The 22039-nt window shown below is 39.7% G+C and overlaps 1 protein-coding gene and 1 long non-coding RNA gene across 4 annotated transcripts in view; both read left to right on the top strand.

The window, feature by feature from the left end:
• The first annotated feature begins 772 nt into the window (after positions 1-772).
• NYAP2 (neuronal tyrosine-phosphorylated phosphoinositide-3-kinase adaptor 2) overlaps positions 773-22039 on the top strand; it is a 135861-nt gene continuing 114594 nt past the window's right edge. Inside the window, exons 1-3 of the mRNA XM_059479577.1 lie at positions 773-870; positions 970-1465; positions 7974-8216. Coding sequence (XP_059335560.1) covers positions 8011-8216 — 206 coding nt within the window. The 5' untranslated portion in view covers positions 773-870; positions 970-1465; positions 7974-8010. The remainder of the gene's footprint in view (positions 871-969; positions 1466-7973; positions 8217-22039) is intronic.
• The window catches only part of LOC132077729 (uncharacterized), a 47846-nt gene continuing 35983 nt past the window's right edge, over positions 10177-22039 (top strand). For 2 of the 3 annotated variants that reach the window (XR_009419106.1, XR_009419105.1), the window contains exons 1-3: positions 10177-10234; positions 11663-11856; positions 12277-12518. This is a non-coding gene — a long non-coding RNA (uncharacterized LOC132077729). Of the gene's footprint in view, positions 10235-11662; positions 11857-12276; positions 12519-12978; positions 13591-22039 lie in introns of those variants that run through there. The other variant, XR_009419107.1, reaches the window with a different exon arrangement.

The following is a 22039-nucleotide window of genomic DNA, read 5'->3' as shown; positions in this document are numbered from 1 at the left end:
AACAGAATGCTTCTTTCCAGAGTGTGCATGTCAATATAAGGCAAATGGCATAAATGTCACGCTCAGTCTGTCCGAGCTGCGTAGTTTTGTTCTCGTGCAATGGGAGCAGGTGGTGGGAGGTTGTTTTGATGGGCTGAGAAGCTCCTCCCCTCCTTCCCCAAGCAGCATTCTCATCTGCGTCAGCAGTAATTGTGTGCCTTGCACTGCTTTTCAGTGAGGGTGAGTGCAAAAGATACATCAATGTGAGGTATCAAACCGAGGCTTAGGTGTTGCTTTTAAGTGGCTACTCATTTCCTTGAGCCATAATATGGGCTAAAGGTTAACTAATATATTCTCCGTGGAAGAACAATTTCTCTTTTTTTTTGGGGGAAGGGAGAAGGAGGGGGAAAGGGCGTTGTTTCATATTCTTTCCTACCTATAGACTCCATGTGATGTACAGTGCTGCTCATGCAGATTCCTCCCCTCTCCCCCCCACTGGATTATTTGCTAATCAGACTTCAGTGCAGTGGCGATAAGGGCGAGACTGTTGCCTAGCTAGGAGGCTGTGCCGGCGCCCGAGCCTCGGCGGCGGGAGCGACGCGGCTGCCGCGCCGGCTCCGGCGCGCCCCAGCTCCGGCGTGCCGCGTGTCCATGGGCCCGGCGCGGCGGAGCTGTCCGAGGTGCTAGGATGCTGGTTGCAGCCGGATTGCAGCGGGAGAGGAGCCCCACAGTCCTGCTGGCACCCGAAGGTAGGCTTGCTCTTTGTTTGAGAATCCCTGATTAATCAGCAGCAGCATCCACGGACCCGGGCAGCTGGAGAGAGCAAGCCTGCCTGTAGTCACGGGGGAGAGACAGAGACGATGCCACGAGCCAGACTGTTTCAGACCTTCTGTAAGTGGCAATGAGCGAGCAAGCATCTTTCCTGCTGCAAGAAGCCATTTGGATAGGATATTTGCTGTTCCTTATATTCCTTTCTTTTTGTCTCCACAGAACATATTCAAATGAGGCACCTTAGAAATCTCTGTGTTAGTACATATGAGGGTGCTGTAATCGTCTGTGTTGTAAAGTGGGTAAAAATCATCCAGTTTCTTCTCTGCTGGACCTCAACGCAGGGTGTTGTTTATACCCTCCCATTATCCGTACCCTCTCCTCTCTGAATGTGGATTTGAAGAAGCAAGCACCTGTCTTTTCTTTCCACTTCATTTTTAAAGCCAAACTTTCCATGCCATTTTAATCGTATGTTAAGAAGATCTGTAACATAACACATTGACTTACAGTAATGTCGAGTTCTACAATCTGGGCAATTCTGCCAACAAGATTTAATGCACTTTAACTGAAGAAAAAACTGAGCCTAACTGAAAATCTGTTTCTTATGGTGCTGAAATATCCCTTCCGACTGCACTGAGATAACCACAGGAAAGGGCTTTTACAGGCAAAAGTCACCTTTGATTATTGCACTTAGTGGTCCCCGTGGACTTGAATTTTGGTACGTACTTGTTTTAATACATCATATGAGCATGCTAATAAAATATGGTGCTAATTAGAATGAAAAAAAATAACATTACAAAATGAAATAATGAGTTGTCAGAATGCATAGTGATGAGGTTGCATGTATTTTTAGAAGTTATTAATCAAGCCATTGCTAAACTAAAAGCTGAAGTCTATTTGACTGGTTTTGTGTACTTCACATGTTGATTGTGCTTGCAATAAAGACATTGTGCAGCTGATTTTTTTTTTTTTTTGTAAAAAGCACTGTTAAATAATTAAAACCATTCTTTTTGTATTTTCTGATGAATTAATTGAAATAATTTCTAACATCTATGATAGTCACTTATCAGACCCACTGCAACATTAATATTTTACAGCATCTTAACATGATGCTGCTGGTAGTGAAATCTCCATTTCATTTTCTTAAAGAGGAGGAAAAAAATAAGTCCAGCAACAAGCTCATGATTTCTTCTGAGTCCAAATACACTCCTATTTGCATAGACAATGTGTGTATATGTCTGCTTATTGTGTGGTTTTATTTCTTGTTGTAATTTATAAGTAGTCTGCATAAAAATGGGATGATAAAAAGTCATAATTGCACTTTAGTGCTGGCCATTCGGAATCTAGGTTTGGTTTGCAATTGTCCAGCATCCACATGTTTAGGAGGAAGCCTTATTTTCCTCTGGGAATAAAAGTGATAGAAGTGCTTTATTGCAAAGTAAACAACAGCTTATACATCCTGGAGTCATAGAGGAGTCATTGTTAACAAAGACCTTTTTCCTTTTCAGAAGGCACCTGAAAGAGGGCCAAAGTTCAAGGCCCAGGCTAATTTTTTTAGTTCTTAAAACTATGGGGAACACAGCTTTCCCCTATGAAGGGTAGGACATCTGCAGAAATTGACTATTCCTTTAAACCCATGCAGTAGCAATTTCAGTCTACTGAAGGAGACACTTTTAACCTCTTTAAGTGAAGGGCTCAGCACCACTTAGCTGTAGTGATTTCACCCAGGTGCTAGAGCTCATGCTGTGCAATACAATGAGCACCAGGTATATAATCTGCAATCCTAGCCAGAATACGAAGTGTATTTTTTACTTTCAAATGACAGTAGTGATTCCTTGATTGTTTTTCTTTAAATAGCTGCATATGTAGTTGTCAAATGATATGTAGTAGGAAAGTTGCAACCTATTTCAGAACGTCTTCCTCTTTGACATTATAGTTTCTGGCATCACTGTATGTGAAAACAGAAATGTCATTTTATTGTTAAGAATGAGCAGGGAATACATCTCTAAAATGCATTTCTTAGCAACTTGTCTCATCACATTCACTTGTTTGGGTATTTAAAATATCACTTGATATAAAGCACAGTTATAATAGGAGACAGAGTTCTGCAAAGTAGTCTCTTGTATATTTTTCTCTCATTAATTTTTTCTTGATTCACTGAAAGTATTTTTTTTTACACCCAATACCATTAGGTCCTTATTAGTGCTGCTGTGGTCAGCAGTTTGTAAAAACTGGATACGGCTGGCCTGTCTGCTTTTATTCTTGCAAGAAGCTAGAATACAACAGCTCAGACTCGAGGGTTGAAAGGCTGGTTATCCCTGTTTGTGCAGAATCCTTCTGATGTAATGAATTTAGTGGAGGGAGTTAAAAGGTAATGAGAAAGCAGATGTTCTTTCAAAGAGAGGAGGCAGTGTTTGGGAGGGAATCAGGCAGTACTGGAGAGGTGTGTAGTAGGCCTTTATACATTTGAGATTGGACTCAGGACTTTGGGCAAGCCCACACTTGTTTTTCCATGGTCTCTTCTTCTATGCTAAATTTTTTTTTAAAAAATCTCTCTGGTTTGGAAGAAGGCAATCAGTGCCTTTGTCATTACTTTAAAAAGCTCCTTCAGTTTAATGTCAGCATTGCCAATTTTCAATGCAGCACAGCTGCAGCTTATGGCTGTCAAGCAAACTGAAAAGCAACGATATTTTGGGGATCCTGATGTGAATAAGAGAGAATGGCATGTCAGAATCTTCATATGTAGCACTGCTTGGATACTGTGATATTCAGCTGATTACTCATATTCTGAAATCATTATTTTTGCACACTGATCATGTGAAAAGGAGGTGGTTTGATCCAAAATGCTGTGTGTGAGGCATCAGAGCAAAGGGTTAGATTAGAAGTAAGGTATGCAAATGTCCTGTGAAACACAATGCACTCTGCTCTCACAGAAATTGTACCTGAATCAATACAATGATCTTGAATTTAGTTATGCAAATATTTTTAGGCAAACCAGGAAGGGGACTGCTTGCCCTTCCCAGTAAACCAGATGCATTGGCAGGAAAAGAAAAAAAAAAAACTTTCTTGCTTTACTCCTCCCATACTGACAGCTGAATGTACGAGCTGTGCCAGTGCGAGCTCTGGTCTGGGCATACCTGAAGGGGCAGGTGTCAGTGAGCAAGATGGGTGTGATTGTGGCTTTTTCTCAGTGAGGTTTCACATAGTGCTAGTCTTTAAGGAGCAAAGTGTACCTGATGGAGAACTCCTTCTTTGTGTCCTTGTGCTCAGATGGATTTTCAAAGATGCTCAGTGAACAGTCAGAATCAAGTTCCTCCAAACAATTTTTGTTGACCTCTCAGTATGTTAGCTTCAATAGCTGAACTCCAAGGCTTTTCCTCTGCCCTGTTGTCTCCTTTTGTTCCTTCACAATGAGATGGGGAAAAGAAAGGAGTGTCTAAAGAATTTCTCAAGTGCCACAACTGTCAGTTAGAATTTTCCAAGACTGCTTGATTTCAGAAAATAAAATGCATTGAAATCAGCTTTGATTACAAATATATAGGTGACTGCATATAGTCCTTGTTACTGGCTAACAATGTCCCTGACTACAGTGTTCATGTCAGGGATACCAGGACTATGGGGCCTCAGCTTACATGACTTATTTAGCCATTTTCATTGCACAGTTCTAATAAAATATGAATGTACTCAAATAGAACCCTTGCTTGTGCCTCTGTCTGCCCTGGCAAATGGTTAGGAATTGCTCACTGCCTGAGTTTACTGTTTATCAGAACCTTTGCTCAAAAGCTGATCAGTGCTGTCCAGCCATTTTCCAAGGAGGGGACAGGCAGGCACTGCATGGGACTCCAGGGGCCGTATGTGTTGATTGCAGCCTGTTGTAGCTACTGAACACTTTTATCAAGGTAACATATTTTCTGAAGTGGCATTAATACCTGTAAGTAAAATTGGTCCTGGCGTGCTGCCCAAGGAATACTAAGACTATAAAAATGTTTACAGTAATTAATTAAGCTTTTTGCTCCTGCTGTTTGCATTTTTAATCCCTGCTTAAGTGTAGCATGCACAACTGTTCACTATTAGTACACATAGTGAGACTGTAAAATACCATATATACAGGAGGTACAAGGTGTTTGAATCAGAAGATGCTTGCTGCTTGCACAGAAGCTTTTTAGAGTTAGTGCCATAAGAGCAGGTTCAAGGTTCTGAAATATCAGTGTGTCCCCTGCTATCCCCAGGAGTACCCCAAACTGAATTTGCTGTCACAAGCACACGAGGATCAACAGTCACAGGAGGAGTTCAGTTGCTCAGTACTGCTGTGAGATTGGGCCCCTGCCAAGACAAAGAAGAGATCTTGATCTATTTAGTAAATAGTAAATTTTTGCATGTTTAGTAATAAAAAAAATCTCTAGCAAACCAGAATATAAAGTTCTCTCCTCAGTTCATGAAGCAGAAAAAGGGTTTTTTATTTAATTCTTTTGCAACTGGACTGACCTCATCCTCCTGTTCAAAAAATAAACATCATAACACAAGGACATTCAGCAAATCCTTAATTCTCAGTTCATTTCTGACCTCTAAAAATAAAGGAAAATATGAGGGGAAGAAATGCAGTATAGTCACAAAAGGCAATGTAAAGCATATCATGTGTCTTGGGGAAAAATGGATGAGAACTGCATTTATTGAGACCCTATTAAAGTTATCTTCAGTATAAAATTTCCTATTATATTTCAGAAATAAAGCATGGTCACTGCAGAAATTAATGACAATACTGGCATTCAGGTCACTAGGGTGAGATTTCTCTGTTGTGCAGGTTTATTTGAATTTAATTCAACATATACTGAAAAAAGGTTTTACTAGAAGTCAAAAATGAAATACACAATAAAATAACTATCTACTGGGGAAACAACCCATATTTTAACCATCAAAAAGCAGATCTCATTTGAGGAGTTTAGAGAAAGGAGAGTTAGAGCTGTCTGTGCTGTTAGCATTGCTTTTAATCTTGTGGCCTTCATGCTGTAGAGAGAGACTCAGGAAGGGGCTTTGATATCTGGCCTTACTTTTCTTGATCACCAGGGTTAGGAATTAGTCTGAAATTATGTCTGCTGAAGAATCATAACATTCATGGAGTCTATTCAGCTCACTGCCAGCCTTCCAACATCCTCCTGTGCAGACAGTGTGCTACTTATGGTGAACATATAGAATGGCTGAATGCATATTCCAGCCCAGCAGAGTTCCAGCCAGCTCCGGTGTCAGAGCTGTGTGAAATGGCATGCAGGCACATTGGGCTGCACTAAGACCTCCTTCACTGCATTTACCCTGCAGGGATTTGTAGGAGATGCTTATATCCATGCTTGAAAATGCTTAAAGATCACTTCAGTGACCCTCAACATCAGCCTTATTTTCATGTTCAGGCTTAGTTGATAGAAAAGGTTGTTCTTGGAAGGCAGGAGAGGTAATAGGAGAAGACCCTTTGCATCCTCTGAGTCTTTATGATTTTAAAAGTTGTGTTACCATTGTACAGAAATAACTTTGATATGCAGGCACGATAGAAAAAAGGGAGAATATCAGTGTGCTTTTAAAGTATTTAGTGCCTGAAACTAGCTGCTTGTTCTTGCCATTGTCACTTCAAAAGTTCCCCCCGATCAAAACAGGGGGAAAACATTCAAGGGCAGAAATATATTTCTCTACTCTTTTCATCCCTTGTATTTTCAGAGTCAGAGCCCAGATCTGAAGGCCCCAAGTGGATTTATAGAATCCTTAACATTGTTTAATATTTTTTTTTAACCAGTGCCAGCCTAGATCAGAATTTTACTTCTCCGGTTATCTAATGATTATTAGAAATATAACCTTGTACTAAGAAATAAGGGAAAGATTTTTGTCACTGATTCCACAGGAACCCTGCCCCTAAAATCTGTGTGCAGACAGGATTCTTATTGCCTATTCAATAAGATCCTTTCTAGCTGTAGTGTTGGCATGTTCTGAGGCTGATTCCGAGAAGCCACGCCATCCTTCTTCAGGGAAGGGAGGAATGCTGTAGCAGTGAATAAGCAAAGGTGCCTTAGAGAGCTGAGTTCAGCTGCCAGCTCTGCCAGCAAGGCACTCAGAGACTCCTGCACCAAATCCCTGCCTGGGGGATGAGGGCTTCTCAAGGGGCTGTGTGCAGGTAATGCCACTCAAGCTTGTAATGCTTCTGGACCTTACAATAATCAGTATTTAAAATAAGATGGAACAGTCCTATTTTTTTAACTTCTATTTTACTAGTTTAATAAGTTTTATCCAGTCCTATCTAGCACAGACTTTAGAGATAGTCTGTCTCTTGAAATTTTACCTTGCCTTTAGTCTCCTGTAGTATTTACTAGTCTATACACTAGAGCTCTTGCAACTCCCAGGAGTTCTGTTGATGAATGGAAAACCTTTGGGGCCTTTCTGAAGAGTTTTTAGGCTGCCTGCCACAGACCCAGGAATGACCCAAGGGTCTAAAGTATTTCTGCTCCAAGGTGTTTAGCTGGGGATGCTACACCCCAGTGGCTGTCATACCTCTGGAATACAGATTCTGGGTCTGTTCTGAAGGTCCCAGCTCAGCTGGACATTCATGTCCATTCTTAGAGCTTCAAGATGTTGGGCAACAAATGACCACGGCTCATGGGTTCATGTTACATTAATAAGAAATACAGGAAAATATTTCACAATATTTCTTTCTAAATTTTGAGCCTGAAGAATGCTTTTAACATTTGTTTCAAAAAATGGAAGAATGCTTTTCACCTGAACTTTAGAATATCCTGCAGATATTAGGAACTTTTTCTGGTAGTCAGAATAGGATTTTATTTTCTGGTAATCTGCTCTGTTGCAGCCTTATCTAAACTGTAAAAGAGGACCTCTTGTCCTGTGATGGAACCTTCTCAGTTCAATTCAAACGGAGATTCAGGATGGCAGTGTTTATGCAACTGTTGGGTACTAGGAAATGGGAAGGGGTGGAAGGAAATGTTTTTGGGATTTAAACAGTGTAATTTTTTTGATCTTCATCGCCTGAAAGAAGAGATTCTTGGTTTTGTCTCCTCTTGTCTCAAGTAATGTTGTTGTGTCCTCTGAATTGCTTTGTTTATTACCCTTTAAATGGGAAAGTCTGAAAAATTGTCTCTTATGGAGATGTTAATTACAACTGACATGATCTTGCTGTCATAAACCATAAGCTATTTTCCTACTGATTAAGGTATTATGTGTTTTTCAACCTGCAGGAAACGTTGCTTTCCTTTGTTCATTATCTCCTGCAAGATGATGAGTTCTAATCAGGAGGAGGTCACTTTGGGCGCTTTTCTCCAGTATATTGAAGATATGGGGATGAAGGCCTATGATGGCTTGGTTATACAGAATGCATCAGACATTGCTCGAGAGAATGATCGCATGAGGAATGAAACAAACCTGGCTTACTTGAAAGAAAAGAGTGAAAAACGCCGAAAACAAGAAGAAGCAATAAAACGGTAAATATTTTGATAAAAAGATGAGTGGTCTGGCAGAGTAATGAAAAACAAGAGATTCAGATATGGTAAATAAGTGTAGAGCAGTTGATTTTAAAGAAGCTTGCTGGCAAAAGCAGTACAGACCATTGGCCTCTGTCAGGCCTCTAACACATGTGATTTACATTGTGTAGACATAGCTTGAGCAGCATGTGTGGCGTCTTGAGCAGGTGTGATTTCTAACAAAAATTTTGGGAGCTTGAAATAGATGTAGATCTAGTGACAAATGGGTTGTCATCCTCTTAGTGCTTTTAGATGAACAGTTTATAATTTGTGCAAAAATGTATTTGTGTGTGAGCAAGACAGGGGCAGTCTCACAGGTCAAAATAGACTCTTCTTGAGCTGATGTTTTAAATCTGGTAAATTTTCAAAGCCTTCTAATTGGTGTCTGAGGTTTCTTTCAAAAAACTGTCTATTATTTACATTTCCCTTTCAATTCTGTGATCTCTGAAGTCAGTAACAATATTGCAATCACTTACAGGAAAATGGATCAAGCCCCTGATGGGCAGAACCCTATAACAGCTCTTCTTGAACAATTCCATTGATTTTAATTGACAGTTAATGAGAGGAGCACTTGCATGACCTGGCCACTTGTGCCAACGGATATCAATGAAATCTCTGTAGCCTCTTGGAGAGGAAATTAGGTTGAATGGAATAGATATAAATATTTATTGCATACACATTTGCCAGTACAAAAAATTGTTTTAATAGAGGTGAAGGTAAAATTCTGTAATAGCAGTAAATCCTCCATCCAAATCCTTAACATTTATATGTGAATGGATGGCTTGAGCATAAAATCATAGGAGGTCCTTTGAATTTTTTCCCCCAGCATGAATCTTCTGTATTTCAGTTTAAGTGATTAAATTTTATGCTATGTCTTGGGTACTGTACACCCAGGTATAACAGACATGCTGTGCTGTGAATGCTTGAGCAACGCCTCGGTAGTCTGATAATTTTGATGGAACATTAAAAGGAAAAGACCAGCACACACAGTTTGAGAGAGGAGATAGATGAAGGAATTTAAAGCAAAAATATGGCTACTTTATGTTCCAGGAAGTGGAACTATTTGGATTGTCAGTAATTTCATTGGAGTTATAAGAATAATGTGAAATTAAGGTGAATACAGCCAATTAGGCTGTACTCTGGCTAATCTGCTTCCATGTACTTTTATACGTGTGACCATAAAGGTTACTAAGTACCAGAACAGATTTTGTTATGAATAGGTTTCTTGGGACATGAGAGAGTAACATGTGGACCAACCTGTTTCTTTATAGTCCTCTAGCTGAGCTTCTCTACATCATTTGAATAGTAGTGACAGTATTTCCTACAATGTGGCTGGTTTGTGTGGTTTTTTTCATTGACCCTGGCAAAGCAATTTGATGAAGAGCTCTGGAGAAGTACAGATGATTTAGGGCTGAACCAAACCATCAAATTCTTGCCCACACTCAACTGAGATCAATGAGAACAGAATATTTATCCTCAGTCACAGAGCCAGAAGACAGGAGGTAGAGGACCTACCAACAGAGTGGGCTTATTAGAGGAACAGCATGCATTTGTATGTGGTTTGGAGATAATATTTCCTCAGTACAGTGCTCTTCTGTGGGAAACTGTTTGCAGTGATCCCCTCTGATCCCTCCCTGTAGGCACTCAGTTTGTGGTGATTGGGATGGCGCTGGACTGAGCCTCATCCCCAGTGGGTGCAGCTGTGAGCAGCAGGTGAGCAGCACTGACAGCAATGAGCCAGGGAGTGCCCAGGGGCACTGAGCAACCACCAAAGGGAGCAGAGGGCACACAGGTGCAATGCATGAACCATGAGGGGCACACAGGGGCAGTGCATTAACAGTGAGGAGCGCACAGGTGCAATGCATCAACAGCAGGGGATAAAAGGCTGGGCTAAAGAATGAGAAGGGCAGTTACTTGCAGCCTTCTGAAGTGGCCTGATGTTACTCTGTGTGGGCAGAAGCCTGAAGCCTTCTGATGAGGTATGGTGTTACTGTGTATGGGAGAATTCTTAAAGCTTTCTGAAATTGTGTGATGAGGCTCTGTGTCATGGTCATCTCCACGGGGGCATTATCTCAATAATGCTGAAGGGGGGAATAAGGTCTGCTTGAGGAAACAATGTAGGAAAACACCTCAGGAAATCTAGAAAAGCACTTTCTTTAAGTCTTTTTTCTTTCTTCCTTGTAAACTTGGAGAAGTAGAAAAAGATACTTGAGATCAACCTTTGGTTGGAAAAACTAAAAGCAATGGCAAACCATGGTTCCTTTAGTCAAATCAGGTATTGTCCCTTCAGGTCTGAAGTCACTTAGGCTGATTGCAATTGAGTTGGCTCCCTCTAGTAACCTCCAGGGATTCATCCAAGACCGTGTTGTCTATTGAAATGCAGCAGTCAGGAAAGGGAAAGTAGGATCACTGATTTCTTCTTTGTTCTGTACTATATTCTTTATGTCTTTTTCTTGTCTTGGTGGGTATTTATATTATCCCTAATTCCTGAGAGCGTGGCCTAGATAGCAAGTGGTGCACATGTGCAGTGGTAACTGCTACCAGTCTGGAGACTCCCAGTAGCTGAGAACAATCTCCTTAGCAACAAGGGAGCCATCCCCTGTGATTAACTGCAGGTAGATTTTTGGGAAGGAGAGGGGCTTCCCACAAATACTCTTCTTTTGCATGTGAGAATCAAAATAAAGCAGCCAGAAGCCTTTGGCACCTGCAGAGAATTACCTGCTTGTCCAATTATTGAATTATTTAGAAGCTATTCAATTTTAGTGTTCAGATGGCCTCTATTAGAAGAAGGCTGTTTGTGTATATTAACAAGATAATAATGAGTAATACTTTGTCTAATAAAGTGATGGTATTCACACACAACACTATTTAGAAGCAGCTGTTATTTACCTAAATCATCTCATAACTATGCTGAATGACTAAAGTTCATTGAAGTGCATTAGTCTGAGCAGTTTGAAACAAGAACTGAAAAATGACCTTAAAAAAATTGCTTGGTTGTACACTTTGCTTCCCAAAGGACACATTGGGCTGTGTTTCTTCAGTAGTACTGATGTACCTTCAGTGTGATTGCTGTCTCATGGTGTCTGGCTCTGATAGGTTAATTGTGGGGAAAAATGTATGGATCCATTGTACATTGCAGGATAAACACAGCGTATTGGATTGGGAAAAATAACAGCAACTAGTCTTTGTTTAATCTTGCTGGGCTGAGTCAGCTGATCTGATCTGAATTTCTGACCTAATTTTAGTATGGTTCTTAGCGCTCATGCGGAGAAAACAAGGTTAATGTGCTGATTAGTAGCTGAGAGTAAGGCACAATAAATATGTAGGTATATAGGACCTAACATATAGATGATTTTTCTTCCATCTTTTATTCATCTGGTCTAATTACATGATCATTGTCTATTCAGGGAGCTGTGTCCAGATTAAGAGAAGGTACTGGCATATTGCCCACAGAGCCTATAAATTGCAAATAAAGTTATGGAGCAGTATCATTTTCACTGGCACGGGACATACATTTGACATGATACAGTATCAGCTGCAGGCAGCATTTCTGGCAACAGAAGGTAGATTTGCCTCAGCTATCATGGATGCCAGAAAAAAGGTGAGTATTTGGAGTTTATACAGGGCATCTGTTGGAATTATCAATTGCTTTCTGACTCATCCATAACTGACATGCACATATTTAGATACGTTAATAATGTTTTGTGTGGATACTTCACCAATGTTTCCGCTTTTTACTTGCACAAATACAAAAGCTTGGTAAGAAACAAATAATGAACCCTCCTTCTCTGAAGGCTCGGACATGTTGAATAAATCAGAGTGCATGCTTTCAAAGGTCTGGCTTCTATTTTTTGTGCATCATTCAAGTTATTGTCAGGGAAGTAATTTTCACTTGTAACACTGTGAAGATGTGACTTCTCTACTATAAAGCTGGTGGTAACAGTGGGCATGAATTTCTGCCTGCCAAATCCTGGACTTAGTCATCAAAATATTTACTTCTAATGGTTTCCCTTACTTGTAGCTTGTTCCCAGGACCTAAATGGCTCTATGGAAAGCCTTGCTTGTGCTTGTATCCAGACAGATGCTGTCAAGAGGAGGAGCTTTTAGGGGCACTGTTGTGTGCTAAAGCTAGCAGAAATGGGCCAGCCAGCCAGTGGCAGAGTTAAGCTCTTGTAGTAAAGAAGGAATTGTAATGAACAGCTGTCAACATAACCTCTCCTTTCTTTGGGAAACCGAGTACTGAAGACTGACCCATCAGCAAAAGTAAGATCATATTTTTCTCTTGCTTTTTTTCTGCTTTGAAATGATCATGGAAGTAATTGAATTCAGGTATTGTCTTTCTGTAGTTTTCTGTCATTCCTATCCTTAGTTTCCCTTGTGAACAAGATGTAAATTATGTGTCCTTTAGCTAAAAGTTGTGTTATCAAGTGTGGGTGACAGCAAGAAAATATAAAAAGATGCATGGGATTATTCACTGCCAAAAGCTCTGTTCAGCTGAGAAAATGTGTGTAATCTTAAACTATATGGACATGCTGAAGAGCTTTTACCAAAGTATTTTTACCAGAATAAAAAATAACCGAAAATAATTTCATTATGGAATTAATTTTTATTATTTTGTCTTGAAATCAGAACAATACTTTAGGTGAAAGTATTTTCTTTTTTTCTGAACATCTGTCTGTAGTTGAAATTCTGGGTAGTAAACTGCGCCTTTCTAAATTTGCAGGAATAATTATGCTTGCTAGATTACAGTATGCTTATAGCCTGACCTCAAAAAAATGATGAAGGAAGTGCATTAAATATTATGGGTCATGGTGAGAGCCTCAGCTGAAATACCTGTAAACAAATTGTTGAGATATTATACATTACAAACTTGTTAACCCATTGTTTTTGTCTCATTGTGTTGATGTAAATTGTGGAGGGGTTTTTTTTTGCGTTTTTTGTTTGTTTGGGTTTGTTTGTTTTGAGGCTTTTCTATTTGTTTTTGTTTTAAATTCAAATCTGAGTTCACTTGGTGAATGTAATTTCTGGAGATGAGGTCAGTGGTACGTGCTCCTTTGATCAAAAGGTTTGTGCTATGAGGAAGCTTAACTGGGGCACTGTTGTTTTATCTTCCTCCTGGACATGTTGCATGCTCATTTCATCCTAGATTAAGTTATTGCTCTGATACCACTTTTATGGTGGAAATGGCTGATGAGGTGTGATAGAGACTAATTTTTCTATGATTTTAAAACCTTTTTCTTGTGAAAATATCCTGGGGTATCTTTTGTAATTGGTTCAATGTAGAAAGGGTAACATTAATAGTTTTTTTTTCATGAAGAGTAAGAAAAATGGTTGTGAAGTGAGTGACCTCCAAATGTATTTTTGTTGCTTTTATAAGTAAACAGATGTGATGATCTAGCCAACAAATCCTCCCTTCCAAATGCTCATATCCATATGGCTGCCTGTGTTATTGCCACACAAAATAAACAACAGACACAATGCAAACTATTTTATATTGCTGTTATTCTGAGAAGTTTTATTTTAGAACAGTCATGTGATTAATGCCATTTAAAATTTACCATAGAGGCTGATATCCAGCCTCACAATCCAAAAGACCAAGGAAATAAAGCAGAAATCATTATCAGTTTCCTATCTAAATCTTGATGTTATTTTCACAAACTCTTCCCTTTTAGGGCTTCTTCCTACAACTTTTACTTCTCAGGAAGTTTACATGGTCTCCTTCCCTTCACTGTTCCACTAATTGCTCAAACTGATCCACTATGGTGGGTGCATTTTTTTTCTCTCAGGATTCATCTGCTCTGTTTAAAAAGCACGTTAGGAGTGTGGGGTCATAGAGAGCCTGGAAGGCTTCTAAAGGGATTCCAGTCCCCTATTCTTGTTAAAACCCAGTGGAAGTGTCTGGAAGCTGTTGGTACTCACAGGGCTGCCTGAGCACCTGGCCTGGCTCTGAGCCCACCTGGGTGTGTGCTCCCATCAGGCTGAGTCACCCGGGAGGTGTGCTGTACTGCTGGACACAGCCCTTGGCTCACTGCTGCTGAGAGCCTGGGACTCTGTGGATATTAATGGACAGCTTGTAGCCATTTGTTCCCACTTCTATTTCCAGTCTCTTCTCTCACTATCTTTTGATTACTCATCAACTACAGGATGTAGTTAAAATTATCCTGCATTTCCGCTAACCCAAAAGGCCTCTCAGCAGGAGAGATGCATGTAGAGCTGTAGAAATAGACATATTTTGCATGATCCTGTAGAGTTTTGGTGGTGCCATTATATGGAATCAAAGGTTTGCATTTGTTTGGAAAATATCTTCAAGTAGGTTACAAAATTGCAGAGTGAAGCAGAATTTTAAACTGTTGTTATGAAGACTGGATAAAAAATAAGGAAGACTGTTTTCAAGCATGCTCGGATGAATTTTTTCTAACTGTTTCAGGATGGACTTCATTAATGGAGGAATACATTCAGTAATACAGCACAATTGACATGCAAACAAAAAGCATAGATCTGTCTCAAGTTTTCTAGTTACAAAAAGTGCTCCATGTTGAAGTTCATTAACCCCTGACAAAGTTTGTAATTGCCTGTGACCCAAATTTAGAGCGCATGTTGCAACCTGGAGGACAGATACTTGAACAAAAAACATGTAAAAAGAAATCTTACAGCCCATTGTAGCAAAATTGCAGCTAGCTATGTTCATAGACACGGGGAACACACACCCCCAGTCTGAGAACCCAGCAGAGCTGATGCCTTGTGCCAGCATTAGAGGAGTAAAAGTGAATCTTTCTGCATCTTCAGGAAAATCCATCATTAAACAATAACTGTTCATAAAGTTGAAGAAAAACAAATGTTTCCTTTGAGCAAAATAGCTCAGTTCATTGCTCTTTTCAGGGCTGTGAATCACAGCTGTATTTGGCTGGATTTAATATTAATAAAGATTGCTTTAAGCCCCATCCAGCTGGCAGGCATCTGTGCCCTTTGCATGTTCTCCTCAGCACCCTCCTGACAGGCTATGCAGACTTTTATTTATTTATTTATTTCTATGCTTTCAGAGGGAAATATGCATGATACTTGATTATTTAATTGGGATGTTTATTTCCTTAGCCAGAAGTAGAGAGTCTGTTCTTGGGTGTGTCCCTGGAAAAAGAGAATGTAACAGAAGCATCAGATGAAGGGCATCTTGTTGTCCAGTTATGCTGTATCAGTGGCTAAAATTTATATGAAAGGAGGAATATGTATGTGCCCTTATTAGAGTTTCGTGTGATTGGATTAAAATAGGAGCAAGAAGAGATTAGAGAAGAAATGGATTGCAGAGACATTATTAGCTGTGAGTTTTATAGTTAATTTGAGAATGCTTTTATTTTTCCTTCTGGCTTTCTACCCTAATTTAAGTTGCAATCATAAGTAAAGTCAGTTAAAAATATATATAAAAGCAAATAAATGCACAAAGCCCTCAATACAAAAAGTCCCCCATGACACCAACCGACTAAAAAAGGCTTTTGTGTGGTGTGTCCTGAGCTCAGGGCTCCCTTCAGGAAGAGTAGAGCCCTGCTGGGCTGGGGCAGGTGCTGCAGCCCCCTGTGAGCTGCCAGGAGCCTGGAAATGAGCAGAGAGAGCTGCTGTGGTCCCACAGAAGCTGAGTGTCAGTGGAATTTGTTTTCATTTCCCTTTTTATTGCACAGTACCCAAGGACCCCAAATGGAAATTGCTCTGAAACACTACCCAGTGCATGCAGAGCAAAGACAGCTCACAGCATGAGCTGAAATTGCACCCAACAGGTGACTAAAGGGGAACCTGAGGAGTTAGGGGACTGCTCATTTCCTTCCTTATATTAGTGGAATGCAGAATAAACTGCAGTGTGTCCCCAGTGGTTGTGATGAATTACATCCAGCACTTCTCTCTGAAAGCTGCAGAGGAGCAAATGCTTCCAATGGACTCCAGCAGATGTTTCTGGAATGTGTCAGGATTGAGAAGGCCAAAGCCAGCTACAACCCACAGAAATATTCCTGCCAACAAGTGCGTTTCTTGACAAAATAGTAACATTTTAAAAGATCAAAAATGAGAGTAACTGCAGGGTTTTCCATAAATTAATAAGCTTTACCTGGGTTTAATCCATTTCTCTTTTTGGTGGATTATACAGGGTGCATCTCACCAGTAGATCCTCTGTGAGCTGAGGGCACTTTAGTTATTAAGTTGAGATCACATGTTGGAGCCATTAAGTGAATTGCTTTGAACAGCCTTCCCCTGAATGCCAGGGCAAATGCCGTATTTCATACCCTTAGCTAATTTCATGCTGTAATTTAATTTCGGAAACATACTTTTAATTGAATCTTTAAAGACAAAAGGAAACTGCTGAGGCCTTTACTACTGCAAAAAGGGATTGTTTAAAAATGTAGCCCATCTAGAGAATAATCTTCTATAATTAAACACAAAGTTTGTTTTGCTTCTCTGTGTGCAGCTATAGGGTAGCAAATTCCTGCTGTTTACAGAATGCTCAGGGCTGAAGGAGAGATATTGAGGAGTGTGAGAAGTTAGTTATCTTATGCTCAGTTTTGTGACTCTGATGTGAGACAATCCTGCAGGCATCCACAATAAGTAAACCAAGAGAGGCTAATTAAGAACAGTCTGCTAACACCAAAAGCACATTAGTAGGAGTCTGACTGGTGATCTCATTTTCGTAATTTTTGGTGATGAGATGAATTTGAGTGAGATATTAACAATTTTGTCATTAAGAAAACTCAGTAGCACAACAAAATCAATTATTTTCATCCTGAGACTACATCCAGTATTTTAGTAGTTAGATTTTTATATTCATCTGCTGTAGGCAGAGAGATTCAAGGTAGATTCAGTAAAAATTCATGTAATCTGTTATGTAATTTTATTTTGGGAGCAGCATCTTGATTGGATCAGGAGTGATGTAGATCTTCAGTTTTTTGGACATCCGATTAAAAATAATAGCAATTGATGCTAAATGCTCTTCACTCTAATGGAGAGGAAATCCTGGAGCATCACTTTGTGCTTTAGTAGTCTGATTTCTTTAAATCAGCAAGTGATTTGCAATGGATTTTATTGCTATTGGAAAAAACCCTATAGTATCTGCTGCAAGCGACATCTGTAAGGGTGCAGTAAAAAGCATAAGGTTAAAAAAGAGAAGAATCTGAAATTAACCCATGAAGCCCCAACAGAATATCTTCTAATGAGGGGAAAGAACAAAGACAACACCATGGTCTTCCTGTGCTGAAAGAGCTGTGCATTTCCATGTGCCCTGAGCTGGTAGCAATTACAGGCTGAATGGAGCTGTAAGGCTTAAGAGCAGCCCCTTATAAGTGATGGGCAGAGTTAGGGGTATGGTGAGTCTATCTGGCTTTAAATAAAATGGAATTTTTATTTGGCTTCTTGTGGGAAGGAAATACTGAGATAATGAATTCTTTTTCAATACAAGTTATCCCTTTTCAGGCACTTCTACAAACATGGAGACAAAGGGCTGACTTTCATTAAAAATTTCAATTACTTTGAGGTTGTCTGCTTTTACAGAATTTCTCAGTGGCTTGGGCACTCACTTTTTATGGTTAGGCTCCTTATAAATTATTGTGTAGAGTCTCTATCTCAGATTATTTCAAGACTTGAATATCTTTTCTCTGAAACCAGTAGCACACAGGAATATCCCCTGTATGTGTATTAAACACTCAAGGCCATGGTATGCCAGAGGTCTCTGAACACTTTATGTTAGATCCTTGTGTTATAGTGAGGTTCCTGAAAGGGCCTTGCGGGAATTCACCTCAAGCTGGCAGTCCTATGGCTGCCCCCACAGAAACAGAATGCCTCAATAAACTTGCCTTTGGGTTGCAAGTAGCTCCAGCTGCATTCCATCACCAAGTCAGCAATGGCAGCCCATATGATGCAGGTCTTCATTAGCCTGCTGTATTAGCAAGCTGCTTAATTTTGGTAGCAGATGTTAGGACTCTGATGATAAAACGCTACCTCAGTGTCAGGAACATCTTTCACAGAAATTTCCTGCGTTGAATGTCAGCCTGCGTGTGGATTACCACATTAAGAAATGCAGAGTGAATTTTAGAGTTGATATGCCATGATTTTTATTTCACTGGAACAGCCATCTCCACTTCTTTTCTGAAGAAATTCAACATTCTTGGTATTTAAATGGAAAAATATTCTGAAATTCATGTACTGCAGTTTATGCCAAAATGCAGCTGCTATCAAAGTTTGAACTGCTAGTGTTTGTTACATAGCTATTGTTCTGAAATTAAAACGTTTTTCAGCAGTTTATCATAAATAAATTTCAGAGATAATTTTAATTGTTTCATCTTTATATCCAAACTGTTAGGCAAAGCAAAGTGCAGGTTTTTTTCCCCTAGGAAATCACATTTGTGCATTGCTGATCTGAATTGCGCTGCCTCGGCACTGTAGCGGATGGGAGCCGCATTCGTGCTCGCCATGGCAACCCCTGGCTCACATGACACACTTGGCTGGTGCAGCCAAGAGCTGCATGGCTTACTGAGCAGAGCCACACACACCAGTGCCCATGTGACTGCTCCAGCCCAGGCAGCTCCTTAAAGGGACACTGGCTCTGAGCATCGCTGCTTTCACCTGCATCATCTTGCCTGTGTTGCTTCTCCTCTTAGATGCTGTTTTGAGCATTTAAAAAAAATGGATGAAGGTTGAAAAAGCTTAGCTCATAGCTTTTTCTTTATCCTTCCTTCTGTCTTTCAATGGAAAAAAAAAATCTATGTGGGAAGATAAAGTAGTGGGGTTTTTAAGTATGGCTTTTTAAATTAGATATTAAGGAGCCCATTGCAGTTGAGTGAACTACACTGAATATATTTTTTTCCTGGAAACCTTTGTTGCTGTCACCTCCTAGATTCTGTTAGATTTCAGAAGAGTAAATGAGGACAGAGCAAAAAAAATCAAAACCAACACAGGTCCATTCCATTATCAACAAAGCATTCCAAAACCACCTTTCTTCCTTTAGACTTCCTCTTAGACCTGGTGATGATGACAATGGCATTGATCTGACTGCTTCCCCAGCAAAACATAGACTGATACAAGTTTTCCCTGACTTAGCTTGTTTAAAAGGAGTTATGTGTGGCATTTGATCAGGAAATCTGGAGGGTTGCAGTCTCCCAGGAGTGGGTGGTGGTGGGCAATGCAGATCTGCCCTGGCTCCTTTGCTGTAGGGCAGGTGCAGCATATGCTGTTGTCAGTGTCTGCCCACTGGCACAGCTTGTACTTGGAAAGGAGCTCCTGAAAAACTGGTCTTTGCTAAAAAAATGGAAAGGAATCACTTTCTTCTTCTCTTTGCCTCTCCTCTGTCAGATGCCTGACTAAAGCGATGCAGTTTTTGTTTCTCATCTAGTTGGAAGCTGAGATTTTTGTGTCAAGAGCTTTGTGGTGAGCCCAGCAACACCACCAGGTGCCTGACTGAAATGGAGAACACTGTACAGCAACAAAACACTGTGAAATACTTCATTTGTCTTAGTTATTGCCAAAACCCCTTGAAGTTATTTAGGCTCCTGTCTGCTATGCAGATGTAATTTATCAAGCATTATAGAGAGACCAACTCCTAAGTCCCTGTGCTGAAGTTAATTTTTGTGATTTATGGTGTTGCTCTTGCACTTGAGGAAAATCTATTTTCAGTGTCCAGTTCCAGACTGTCAGATTTTTATCTTCATTTCCTAAGTAATCAGTTAGGGTACAAATACTGATAATTAACACTATTCAGTGAGAGACTGCTTTTTCTTCCTGCTTCAGATGAGTTTATTATTTGGTTACCATTTTGGGGAAGATCTATGGTAAGGGAACAATAACCTGCTTTGGGAATTAATTTAGAGAGATACTTGTACCTAAATCAGCCACTAAACAGAGAGGCAATATTATCTTTGTTACTAGGGACACAGTGACAAATTGTGTATCCATACATCTCTGCCAGTGATTGTACACTGATTCTAATACAAAATCAACTTTTAAATAAGGAGACATGTAAGGGAATGTGTAGTAAAACTGTTTTGGCAGAATAAGGTATTCTAGGTTACTGTTTTTTATTGTATTTATATGACAGTACTGATTTTTCAGCATCTTTTTTGTTATTGATATCTGTTCTGATGTATTATTAGGAGGGAAAGGAAACTTAGAGATTGTCTTTCCAGGGAAGGCACTGAACAAAGGCCCTCTCCACTCCACTAAAATGTAGTAAAGATTTTGACAACTGCTCCCAGCAGTCTGCTGCTGCTCTGTTGTGCTGTGTCTGCAGAAGGGGAGGAGTGGCAGCAATATTTCCCCTTTCATGAACTGGCTTTTTAGAATTCCTTCATACCTACAAGTACAATTGCATTTTCAGAAAAGATTACCACATTCAATTCTTTTCCTGAGAAACTGACCCAAACCTCTCTTCTATTGTAAAATTTCAAATTTCATTAATTCAGTAAATTAATGAACTTTGCTGTCTAAAGGTTTGAGTTTAAACCACAGGTTTCTGTATTGTTTGTTTGCAGTTATGGCAGTGGAAAAGGCTATTTAGGCTCATGACAAAATATTTTGACTAGCCTCTTCCTACTTAGTCATTTGTTTGTTCTCAGTATGTATTTATTGTGAATTGTCTTCCCAAGAGATTACAAACAAGATGGTAGCTTTCACTAGCTGATCTTTGCTACCATTAAACTGAATGCTGATATAGGAGGTTCTGTATGAAGTGGGTTTGTTGGAATGGGTCTAAAATTTGTGGAAATAATGTCATTACAACTACACATCAGAAAAAAAGCCCAACAACTTCATTGCAAGACATTTAGGGTTGCTAAGAGACGGAATGTAATTATCTGCCAATTTGTTTACCATTCCCAAGCACTTGGAAGGGGGAGAGCTGTGGGCTGCCCTGAATTCTAAGCTATGCACAAAATAAGCTGAATGCATTTTCTTGTCAAATGCAGTTTTAAGGGCATTTGGAAGTGACAGGAGAGCTTTGACCTCTGGTTTCTTCCTAAATGTCTAACATCCGTTATTGTCATTTCCCTCTCACTCTCCAAATATTCATTTTAACTGAGAATACAAAAAAAAACCCTGAAAAAAGAAATGTATAGAAATATGTGGCTTTTCTAGTAAGGGAATTAACAACTGTGCTTGCTTGAAAATGATCCATTCTTTAAAAGTAGCAGCATTCAGTGTTCCTGTGTTATGATGCCATTATTAATGTATGCTGATGTTAATGTAAGGTTGACCAGCATGTGTTGTTTACTCTTCTTAGGTCTTTTTCTCTAAAATGTTTTGTGTTGGTTTGCACTTTGAGATAAATACTGCAATTAACATTGGGTGAAAACGTAGTTTGTGCCACAATGAAGTTTTCATTTCTTGGTGTCACAATGGCTATATAAGATTTATGCCATCCTAAGCTATTAAATTTCTTGTTTTTTAAGGCATGCATCTGGTAAATTAAATATGGCAGTAAACAGAGAGAAGCAGAGGTTTCTCCCCTGTATTCAGAATAGTAACTTCTTCCATTGCTCTTTCTTTAATGAAAAAAAATATTTTTAGCCAATGTGAAACCCTAACTGTAAAATTGAAGAACTCCCACAATACTAAAGGAATAAGCAGTTCTCATCAGCCCAATAGTGAGCTCAAATCAGGATCTCTGAGAGTGTAGTGCTGAAGTCCATACAGGTGCATTAATGTTTTTGTGGGATGTTACTCTGGAAAGGTTGAGACAGACTGTCCTGGATTGTGATCTTTGGCCTCTGCACCTCACCCCAGCAGGAGCTGGGAATCTTCCTGTTTGCTGAAATTCATTGGGA

Source organism: Ammospiza nelsoni, chromosome 10 (genome assembly GCF_027579445.1).
Source record: "Ammospiza nelsoni isolate bAmmNel1 chromosome 10, bAmmNel1.pri, whole genome shotgun sequence".
NCBI classification, from domain to species: Eukaryota; Metazoa; Chordata; class Aves; order Passeriformes; family Passerellidae; genus Ammospiza; species Ammospiza nelsoni.
This window is presented reverse-complemented; position numbering and strand designations above follow the sequence as displayed.